This window comes from Myripristis murdjan, chromosome 7, assembly GCF_902150065.1.
Source record: "Myripristis murdjan chromosome 7, fMyrMur1.1, whole genome shotgun sequence".
Classification (NCBI taxonomy): Eukaryota; Metazoa; Chordata; class Actinopteri; order Holocentriformes; family Holocentridae; genus Myripristis; species Myripristis murdjan.
In genome coordinates this window covers 2,718,030-2,729,622 of record NC_043986.1, presented here as the reverse complement: position 1 = coordinate 2,729,622, position 11,593 = coordinate 2,718,030, and the positions used below count along the sequence as shown (strand labels likewise).

Sequence of the window (11,593 nt, the reverse complement as noted above, 5' to 3'; positions counted from 1 at the left end):
ACGGTCTAAATCCTAACCAAATTTCAACTTTAGATAAACTCAAAGAACTAGAAAAAGCAGTGAAGGCCAACCAAAGTGCCCTTGACTACCCCATCACCCTTAAAGAAATACAGCACAAACTCAAAACCCTTAAAAAAGGAAAAGCTTGCGGTATAGACAGCATTAACTCAGAAATGCTAAAACACAGTAACATAAAACTTCAACTTGCCATGCAGAAACACTTCAACCTGGTGTTAATAACCGGATATTACCCCAATGTTTGGAATAAAGGTCTTATTTCTCCCATATTTAAAAATGGAGACAAATACGACCCCAGCAATTACAGAGGCATCTGTGTTAATAGCAATCTGAGTAAACTCTTCTGTAGCATCCTAAACTCCAGATTAATTAATTATCTCATTGATCATCATGCCCTATCTCAAGGCCAAATTGGTTTTCTGCCCAACCACCGAACATCAGACCACATCTACACTCTACATACACTCATCCAAAACCATGTTCACAAAACACACAGAGGGAAAATATTTGCATGTTTTGTAGATCTAAGAAAGGCATTTGATACCATTTGGCACAACGGATTATTTTTACAACTTTTACAATGTGGAATCGGTGGCAAAATGTATGACCTAATCAAATCCAAATATTCCGACAACCAGTGCTGTGTGAAAATTGGAAACAAAAGAACAGAGTTCTTCAAACAAGGAAGAGGGGTGCATCAGGGATGCAACCTATCTCCTACCCTGTTCAACATTTATATTAATAAATTGGCCACTCTTCTTGAACAGTCCCCAAGCCCAGGATTAGATCTACAAGGCAAAGAAATCAAATTCCTGATGTATGCAGATGACCTAGTACTACTATCCCCAACAGAACAGGGCTTACAGCAGAACCTCTCTCTGCTCGAGTGCTTCTGTCAAAACTGGGCGTTGGATATCAATCTTGATAAAAACAAAAATCATGGTATTCCAAAAAAAGGCCAGGTCACAAGAATCAAAGTATGTTTTCACTGTAAGAGGGACCACACTTCAGCATACAATGGAATACAATTATCTAGGCATTGTCATCACTGCATCCGGAAACTTTGACAAGGCAATAAATTCCCTGACAGATAAGGCACGCAGGGCGTACTATAGCATCAAATGTTCACTAAATAAATTCAATCCCCCAATTAAAATTTGGCTAAAACTATTTAACAGTGTAATCCAACCCATCCTTATGTATGGAAGTGAAGTGTGGGGCCCTCTAATTACCCAGAGGCACAGCTCATGGGACACGACACCCACAGAAAAATTCAATCTTCAGTTCTGCAAGGAAATCCTCAAGGTCCACAGAAACTGTCCAAACCTTGCATGTAGAGCAGAGCTGGGACACTTCCCTCTTTCTCTCCACATGATCAAGAGGTCAGTTAAGTTCCAGGTTCACTTAGCACAAGCTGATCCTGATTCCTATCACCACAGAGCCTTTATCAGTAACCTCCTATGCCCAGAGACAGACCCTCTGGCACACATCAGAGAAACCTGCCACCTCAAACTCCAAGACCTCCGTCATCTCTCCAAAACACACTTGATGTCTGTAGACAAAGAAAACAAAACTGCTTACGTCAACAATTGGAAAAACGAAATGAAATCCATCAACAAATTGGAATGTTATCGCTCACTGAACAGAGAATATACTCTAGCAAATTACCTGGTCAGTGTAAAAAACCCCAAACAGAGACACACATTAACAACGTACAGACTCAGTAACCATCAATTAGAGATTGAAAAATGTCGATACAAGAAAGAATGGAAGCCCAGAGAACTGAGAATATGTAAACAATGTTCATCAGGGGAAATAGAAACAGAGGCCCACTTCCTCCTCTCCTGCCACCTGGACCAAACTTTGAGAGAGACTTTCATACAGCAGGTTACAGCAGCAGACCCATCATATCAGGGGAAAACATGGGATGAACTGTTAAAACTCTGTCTGGGAGAAAATCCACCATTCACACAGCTCGCTGCACAATATGTAAGACTCTGCCATGAAACTAGAGAATGTGAATGTTAATTAGAATTCCTTGAATATATGATGTTTCCATAATAACAAAATATAGTCACATTTCATATATATCAACATGTATAAATCATCATTAGTAATATTAGTAATATTGTTGATTTGATTTTTTTTTTTAAATATCATCTGTAGCCTATGTGTTCATTTCCTTTTCAATATGTTTTGTTTACAATGTAAAGAATTTGTGAATTTTGAACCTATGGAATATATTTGTTTTGCTTTTGTTTCCCCTCAGCCGGCTGGTCGCCACAGAGAGAGGTGGAGACGGAGCAACACTTCCTGCTGAGATGCAGTGCATAGACAGCAAGACATAAGAACTAAGTTCTTCACTAAAATCAAATGTAGAATCCAAAACTTTGACACGCTCCCTGACCAGGAGAAAATCCAACATTTACTTGGAGAAAACAGAGTCAGCGCTGTAAAGAAGGCCTGTCACAGCCTGAGAGAAAAGCTGCTCCTCACATGAGGACAGTCTGCTCACAAGCCAACCCCTGCCCGCTCACTCACTCTGCTTCCTCCTGCTTTTGTTTTCTTTCTTTTACATGTGATGACAGTGGGAATATTGCTCCGTTTGATTTTAATGTTTCTATGTTCCTTTGTTATTTGTTCACCAAAACATGCTTTGGCAATATTGTATGTGATACAGTCATGCCAATAAAGCTTTATTGAATTGAATTGAGAGAGAGAGAGAGAGAGAGAGAGACAGAGAGAGAGATTATGCATGTGTGATTAAAATATCGCTATTAAAATTGCTTTTTTAAATACTGAATGTTTAATTGAATAGGAAACGTCAGTGATAAGGTGTGTGTGTGTGTGTGTGTGTGTGTGTGTGTGTGTGTGTGTGTGTGTGTGTGAAAGAGAGAGAGAGATGGACAGAGAGAAAGGGAGGGAGAGAGGATGAGAAAGAGAGAAGGAAAGAGGGAGGGAGAGAAAGGATGAGAGAGAGCAAGGGATAGAGAAAGATAGAAGAGAGATGGAGGGAGAGAGAGAGGAAGGGAGAGGATGAGAAAAAGAGGATGAGAAAGAGGGGGCTAGAGAAAGAGATAGAAGAGAGAGAGAGCGAGATGACAGACAGAGAGAAAGAAAGAGTGGGGGAGGGAGAGAGGATGAGAGAGAAAGTAAGTGAGGGAGAGAGAGAGAGGGAGAGAAAGGATGAGAGAGGGATAGAGAAAGAGATAGAAGAGAGGGAGAGAGATGGAGAGAGTGAGAGAGACAGAGAGAGATAAAAGAGAGAGAATAAGTAAGACAGCCCAATAGTAAAAAAAAACAAAACATTTTTTGTTCCTGCATATTTCGCATCTTTTCACATATTTCACAACAATTCACATACTTTGTAACTTCTCGCAATTTCACTGCATAAAATGACATAAAAACCCTGCATAATTAATCGCATAATCAAGGATTTTTGGCCGTGTTTTTCTGGAGGGTCTAATAAGACATGCAACTAGCTCTGTGAACATTTTAAACCAAAAGTTATTCATTCAATGTTTTTCATTTAATCAACATTGTTCTGAAATGATGCAATGATGAAAAAAACACACCATGTCCCATAGCCATTCTTTTATTGCTACAAGCAAATAAATCAAGTTAGTCACATATTTCCACTCACTTAATAGTAGTTGTAGCGTTTTTTTTTTTCTTTTCTGTTCTATGCTCTTTGCTTTTGCACAACAAAGAAAATACATTCTGTGTGAGTGTGAGTGGGTCGCTGTGCTGAAGAACAGTCTGCAACTTCAGCAGCTTCTCTGCTCCAGGATGATTTCTGAAGGTTCTGGGGTAAAACCAGTCGTCAGACCGGCTCTTTGAATCTGTTTGTCCAATCTATTTTTATCACCAGCTGTTTTGCTTTTCCCCCGGCAGACCAAACCATGAAACAGCACACCAGCCACAATACTCTACAAAAAAAATATCTTGTCACTGTATGTGCAGTCTAATGCTGTCAGTGTGAAGGAATCTCCCCTGCAGTGATCTAGGCTGGTTCAACAGTGAGGTTTGTTCCAGAAAACTACAGTCAGGTCCGTTCAGGATTCAGACGGGAGAGAGATAAGCTACAGAATGAATGAAGAGAGGGAGCGGCACCATTGAGAACCAACCAGTGAATTAGAGAAATGAAATGTCATTTGATTTTTTTTTTTCATGGCAGTTACATCCTAGAGTTCAAAAAAGGTCTACATCTCACTTCCTTTTGTGAAAAATTTGATGCATCAGTGTCAATGGGATTATGCCATTTCTATAATGCCATGAACATCTGTGAAAGCCAAATGAAAGTCACTTAGGTTTCCATGTGGTTGATGAACTCTTCTCCAAAGTCGATGATCTGTTTGAGGACACTCAGAATCAGAGAATCAACTTCATTGTTTACGTCAATTTCTTCATGGTAGTTCTTCACAGGAAAGATGTAGTTCATTGGAATTCCCACCAACTGACTGAATCCCTCCATCTAAGTAGAAGGTAATGAAAGTCACAATTGACTTCAAGAATTGTTCTTTGGTCAGACACTGAGATTGCTTGATTGAACCTACAGTTGCAGTCAGCTCCATAAGTATTAGGACAGTGACACAATATTCATAATTTTGCCCTTGTACACCACCACAATGGATTCGAAATGTAGTAACCAAGATGTGATTGAAGTGCAGAAGTTTCAGATTTAATTTGAGGGGCCGCACAAAAATATGGTATTAACCATTCAGGAATTACAGACAATTTTATACACTGTCACCCCAGGCTCAAAATCATTGGAATCTTGACTAAAAGTAGTTTCATGTCCTGGTGTGGACTTGTGACAAATTAAGAAAATAAAAAACCTGGAGTTCATTTCAAGTGTTTGCGTTTGCATTTGTTAGCTGTTTAGCAGAACCCTCAACATCTGATCATTAGGCTCAAGAAGCAAATACAATCTATAAGACAGATAGCAACAACTTCAGGGGCAGTCAAATCAACACTTTGGTAAATCCTGAAAAAGAAGGAATGCACTGGTGAGCTCAGCAACACCAAAAGGCCTGGAAGACCACAGCAGACATCTAAAGTGGATGACTGAAGAAACTGTTCCTTGGTGAAGAAAAACCCATTCACAATGTCCAGAGAAGTCCAAAACACTCTGGAGGAGGCAGGAGCAACACTGTCCAAATCTACAGCCAAGAGATGTTTGTGAGAAAATAAACACAGAGGGTTTACAGTGAGGTGCAAACCACTGGTGTCACTCAAGAACAGGAAGGCCAGATTAGACTTTACAAAAAAAACATCTAAAAAAGCCTGGCTGATTCTGGAACAAGGTTCTTTGGACAGATGAATTGAAGATGAACTTGTTCCAGAATGATGGGAGGAGAAAAGTGTGGAGAATAAAAGGAGCAGCTGAGGAGCCAAAGCAGAGCACATCATCTGTCCAGCATGGTGGAGGCAGTGTTATGGCATGGGCAGCTATGGCTGCCAGTGGAACTGAGTCACTGGTGTTTGTTGATGATGTGACGGCTGATGGAAGCAGCAGGATGAACTCTGATGTTTATAGGGCTCTACTGTCTGCTCAGATTCAGACACATGCCACTAAACTGACAGGACAGAGCTTCACAGTGCAGATGGACAGGGACCAAAAACACACTGAGAAAGAAACCCAGGAGTTACTGGGAGCAAAGAGGTGGAATATTCTTCAGCTGCCAAGTCAGTCCTCAGACCTGAACCAGCTGAAACCAGCAGCAGCTGGAGGAGCTGCAGTAAAGGTTTCAGAGCAGCTCAAGGGAGATGTTGAGAGATGTGCTCTCATTTCATTTGTTTTTGTTATTATGCCCCTGAAAATAAGTTTTGTTTTTCATTACGGCAAGCACTGATTTATTTAATGACGTAATGTAATCATGTGACCTACCTGATGAGCTGATGAACTGCAGGTGTCGTAATAAAAAGTGTGTGCCCGTGGTGCGGTTATCCACACAAAGGAAAAAGTACGTGTGCTGTAAATATGTCACGTTACAGTTTTTTTCATTCGCTTTTTCCAGTATAATGAAACTGGGATCCACTTTGTCGTCATCTTCACCTCCAAACCACAGCAGAAGTTTTCTTTTGCAAATGTGTTCCTACCTTTTCATTGGATTCACACATTTTTCACACTCTTTTGCACAACACTTCTCACATGTGTCATTTACATGGCCCTGACTCCACTGACTTCACTGTGGTAGTCAAAAGCAAAACATCTGCTCACAGCTGATAGAAATGACCTGCATCACTGTGAAATCACTAGTGCACCTGTATCACTGCCCTTTCCACAAATCACCAAGCACCAATCAGTATGCACCTACAAAAAATGGGCAAACAAAATGTGTTATTTTGGGAAGTGCGCCTCTCATTAGGCCTATGGATTAACTGTTTTGATACCAGGGTTTCTGAGTTGACAGAGGAGGTAAAGCGATTGAAAAAAACTGTAAACGCTGTGAATGAAGACTCTGCTAACAGGAGGAAACTCAGAGTTTGGTGATGCTGTCTATGGGCTCCAGACTTCAGGCAGAGACTGCAAAGGGTTTTCCTCCAAATACTGAATATAATTCAATTATTATTAATTATGTGTGTTGTTTATAGTTTGTCCAATGACTTGTGAGCCTCTGAAAATGGGGTGACAATGTCGAAAACTTTGGCCCCTTAAATTAAAGCTGAAAGTCTGCACTTAAGTCACATCTTGATTCCTCCATTTCAAATCCACTGTGGTGGTGTACAAGCAGGGGCGAAAATCCTATTTCATTATTGGGGGGGGACAATAAACAGCAAAATTTCAGAGAGTAATTCCTGAAGGGGACATGAAAAAAATTGCTGTCTGTCACGACTGGACCTCCCTCTTTCTCTCTTACGCTCCTTTTAAAACTTGCTATACAGTGTTGAGCCCTCAGCATGTTCATATGTTTATTGATGAAGGGATCTTGTCCCCTCTGACCCACCCTGGATTTGCGCCTATGTATACAAGAGCAAAATTACAGGTATTGTGCCACTGCCCTAACTGTGTATTATATTCTAATAAAGTTATAAAATCTATATGCAGTCTAATGTAAAATTACCAGTGTAGACTCACCATTTCCTTCAGGTGTTTGCTCTTATACACATTCTTCAGATCTTTATGGATCTGTGGGCAGGCTAAATCAATGTTGGTGATGACAGCCAGCTGGGGAATTCCTGCAGATACACAACAGGAAACTGTTTAGTCCTTTAAGAATACAGTTTTCAAGGTAACACTGACTAATCTCAATGTGGCAGCACAGCTTTACACACAAAATAATGAACATCCTGATGTTTGCTCTTACCCAGCTCACTGGCTGCCCTTCTGATGTCCTTTATCTTCTTCACATTGTGTTTACTCAGTAGAGCTGCCTGGTTAGCAGTTACAACCAACACCAGAACATGAACTTTGTCATTTAGAGTTGGTTCTGCTTTGTAATACTGACTGTCCTCTGACAGTTTAGATCCAGGACTGAACTAGAAAACAACAATCAATCTTAGTAATGATATAAACAGACTTTTTGCTAAATATATTTCTGTCAGCAAAGAGGCTTTTATCCCAAAGCTGCAATGTGTTAATTTTACCGTGTAACCGTCTCTCATATGTCCCTTCATGGCCAGTTTGATGTCTTCTGGATCGACTCCTCTGTACTTATCCATCTCAAGACCCAGAGTGTCATTGAAGACAAAAGGGTAGAGGTTTCCAGGCCGTCCTTTTTTGAAGTTGTAGGTCTTGTACTGTAAAACACAGGAGTGACAGTGCTGCTGTTAGACAGAGCTGCTGCCTGGTGGGTCAGGACAGTTTTTGTCTGGATGGAAGGTCGGCTGCTATTAGAGACGACTCTAGTTAGCTTTTGTCAGTATCAAGTGAAATAAATGCAAATGATATAATATCAGGTCTATGTGTGATAGACTTTGATTTTTAACCGGTGTGTTATTAGATATGGTGTCAGCAGTGTCAAATGACCTTGACAGCAAATAAGAACCAAACATCAAAATATCCCCCAGAGCAGGATGGAGCTGCTGTGCCTTATTATTCTGGCATTTTCTGGATGAGATTCAGGGCCCTATCTTGTGCCACCCGCTATCCGCTGCCACTACCCGCTACCCGCAAATTGCGGATTTAGGAACTTCCGCTATCCCTAAACGGTATCTTGCGCCCACGCTACCCGCTATCCGTTATGCCGACTCCGTCATTTGCGCCTGGAGGTGTGTCCGTGGGTGTGTTTCATGCGCTATCCCTAAAGTTGCTATCTTGCGCACACACTTTAGGGAAAGCGGCTATGGGCTGTTATGAGAGCGCGCCCAGGCGGCTTCAATGCGCGCCCCGACGGAGCCTCGCCACGCACACGGTCGGACTGATACCAGGACGCCGCCGGAATGGACTGAGTATATTACTCATATAGACTGTCTAGAGGAAAGACTGTTTTAATTGGACACTTACGCCAGCACGTTTTATTGTTTTATCATAAGCCAGCAGCTGTGCTATATTTTTATTTTTAATATTTTATTTGCCCAATCTACCTTGTCAATAAATTAGTTTACACATAGTTCCACCTCTGCCTCTTGTGTGTGTGTGGTGTGACCCGGGGATTTTACTCAATCAGTACAACCTTGTGACACGTCCACTTGGACACATGTGGCTCCACCTCCCGAATTAACTCGCCTATAATATAATATATAATATGTATATAAAGCCAACTTGCTTTAGCCTCAGTAGAACCCCTGAGAAAATCTACCTCCCTCTCTCCATCGGGGGTTTAGGATTTAGGATTTAGGATTCAGGATAGCGCAGCCTGCCCTTAAAGGCAATGGCACCTGGCACACTGATTGGTTTAACTGGCGTAACGCCCAAAACACACCTATGCATAATATAGCGGGTAGCGGAGGTGTTTTACAGATAACGGGAGGTGCGCAAGATAGCAACTTTTGCGGGGGAATGCCTCTTGCGAAATGCTAAAACCCTAAATAACGGGTTTAGGGACTTTGGCGCAAGATATGGCCCTCAGGGTCTAATTTAAAGGGTTAACAGATGTATTACCTGAAGCAAACAGGAAAAAAAGGCATATTTACGTCAAAACTCTGAATATAACGTGACCAGGATTAGGTTATGTTTGTAAGCATATGTTACCATGGCGATGAAGCCGGGTCAAAAGAGAGCTGCCATCGTAACACGTCAAACTTTGGCTTTAGACTCAACACACCTTGCTAACCCGGTAATCTGTCTTGGTAGTGCAGCGCTCAGGTGTGTGTCAGTCCTGTCTGCCCTCCCCAGTGTTCCCCTCAGCCAATCCTGTGTCCTCCTGTCTTGTTGTCCAGCCCCTTCCCCAGGTGTGTCTTATTTCCTTGTCAGTTCCTTGTGTCTTTAAGTCCTGTCTTCAGTTCAGTTTTTTTTTTTTAGTTTTTGGTCATTTTCATTACTGCGTGTGATGCACACGTTCCAAGTGTTTTAGTTTTCTTGAGTTTTGTAAATACTCTTGTTTTCTTCAAGCCTTTTTGCCTGCCTTCTCCTGCATTTGGATCCCACCTGCCTCCACTTTTAACACAATCACCCATACCCTTTAACCCTCCTGTTATGTTCAAATTTACTAACATCTTTTATGTTTGGGGGTCAATTTGACCACCGCAGTTTAAACCTCCAAAAAACTATGATAATTTTAATTATAATTAATTAGAATTAATTAATTATAATTAACACCCGGTAGTACCCATTAAATTAGGAAAACTCATTAAATATGAAGCAAAAAAAAATGTTGTTAATCATTTATTTAGAGACGTTAAACATTGAATGGGGTCAAATTGACCTCAAACATAATAGGAGGCTTAAAAGCTGCTTGGAAACTAGAAAACATAGTTGAGTTGTGCTTGTCGACACTTTGCACCTGGTTTAAGATCGGGCCCTGAATGTTTATCCAGAGATCTTTAAGAACATGTTTCCACGGATAAATATTAATGAAGTTAATTAAAAATGTTCAAAACCTTGAAACCACTTCTGATTACTAAACATTCTATAATGGTTACTGGAAAATAGCAGCATGGAGAGCTACAATTGAATTTCCATATAAATCATTAATAGCATATCAGAGCTACATGACTGTTAATGACGTCACACATTCAGAAAGCGCTCGTTGGGCGAAGGGGCCAAGACTAGATGGAGATGTTAGACAGAAATGTGACCATTAGAGCTGCTGTTCACAGAGCTGAGGTCAAAACAGCTGCTTTTTAAATGGAGCTGCCCTCCAACAGTACACCAGGTTTTCAACTAGTCTTATTTAAATTTGCTAAATGTCTTGCTGCATTACAGTGACGCAATATAACTATACTTGGGTGTGCACTTCAGACATGTGGCTGTTGCAGAGTTTATTGGTCTGATAAAAGGTGTCCATACTGTGCAGGGGGGACACAGACAAGGGCTAGCCTCGACCAAAGCTCTGCATGTGATTCTGCCTTGTAAGACACTGTTGACAGAGTTAATGAAACTGGATTTTCCAGCTCCAGCTGGACCATAAAGCAGGACTCTCAGATGCTGGACGTCTTCTCTGTTGGGTTTGTAATTCCTCACATACTGCAGCTCTCCGTCTTTGTCTCTGTTTAACAAAGAAAAGACTTCAGATCACATGAAATTAGGTGAGATTAAATCAGTTATTCAGATGGTGAATATATCATTTGGTTGTTATTACAGACCACCAGCAAGTTCAAGAGAGACAATAAACATACATTCATCTGTAGATGAATTAACCTGCAAAGAACAATGAATAAAGCCAGAACGTCAACAAACAAACAGTCACAAAAAACATGATCTCCCAACACTTGATAGCAAACTAGTTGAAAAAGACATGGAAGCGACTGTCAAATCCACAAACAGGTTGAAGAACTGTAATATAAGCGTATCAGAAAGGAAAGCTCTGAATGAATTTTGGAATACTGGACAGCGGTGGAAGTGAGTAAGAGGGTCGGAGCTCAGGGATGACGTATGTAGTGTGTCCCAGTAGTACACATATACATGCATACTGCATACTACACTACATACTTTATAAGGGCAGCTGCAGTACATACTAAAAGTAAAGAGTAGAAGTATGCGATTGGGAACTCAGGGAAGCTTTTTAAGCCGCGGCAGAGAAGACAACAGGACAGACAGAGGAGCAGGCCAGCAGAAAGGAGACCACCACCGCGGTATGAGAGCCCCAGGAGCTGGCAGGACGCTAGGTGGAGGTGCAGTTAACTGAAAGACGAGCGAAGTGGAGCCAGGAAGCTGGACGGCCGGAGTGGAGAGGAGGAGCCTTGCTGCTGGCTGCATTGTAAGGGGAAGCAATGTGGAGTAATAGAGGGGTGTGGTCACGATGCACCCCTCTTTCGGCTAAGTACAAGGGGTTTAAAGCGTGTGTAAAGTTAAGATTAGGAGTACTGCCACCAGACCAAGGCTGACTTATTAGGCTCTTATACGTGCCTCGTGGATTCAGTAGTGACCGCATTGTTTTCAGTCCTTAAGGATTCCGGTCTGCAGCCCTGGGACCTCTTAGAAGAGGAGATGGAGAGGACTGATGGACTGCCACGAGTGACTTTGAGACGG

The 11,593-nt window shown here is 41.5% G+C and overlaps 1 protein-coding gene across 1 annotated transcript; it reads right to left on the bottom strand.

Annotated features, from left to right (window-relative positions):
* Positions 1-4,275: 4,275 nt before the first annotated feature.
* Positions 4,276-10,409, bottom strand: LOC115362210 (interferon-induced protein 44-like). Its single transcript, XM_030056055.1, has 5 exons — positions 10,347-10,409; positions 7,609-7,761; positions 7,329-7,500; positions 7,100-7,200; positions 4,276-4,492 (listed from the first exon to the last, which is right to left on the bottom strand). Exons 1-5 carry the CDS (start codon positions 10,407-10,409, stop codon positions 4,325-4,327), a joined length of 657 nt encoding a protein of 218 aa, XP_029911915.1. The 3' UTR covers positions 4,276-4,324.
* Positions 10,410-11,593: the final 1,184 nt, after the last annotated feature.

Excerpts from the sequence above, each read along its gene's own strand:
- LOC115362210 (XM_030056055.1), bottom strand. The coding sequence starts at position 10,409 with ATGGACACCTTTTATCAGACCAATAAACTCTGCAACAGCCACATGTCT. Across the intron at positions 7,762-10,346 it reads TGTCTGAAGTGCACACCCAA|TACAAGACCTACAACTTCAA; the intron begins GTATAGTTATAT and ends TGTGTTTTACAG. Across the intron at positions 7,501-7,608 it reads ATATGAGAGACGGTTACACG|TTCAGTCCTGGATCTAAACT; the intron begins GTAAAATTAACA and ends GTTGTTTTCTAG.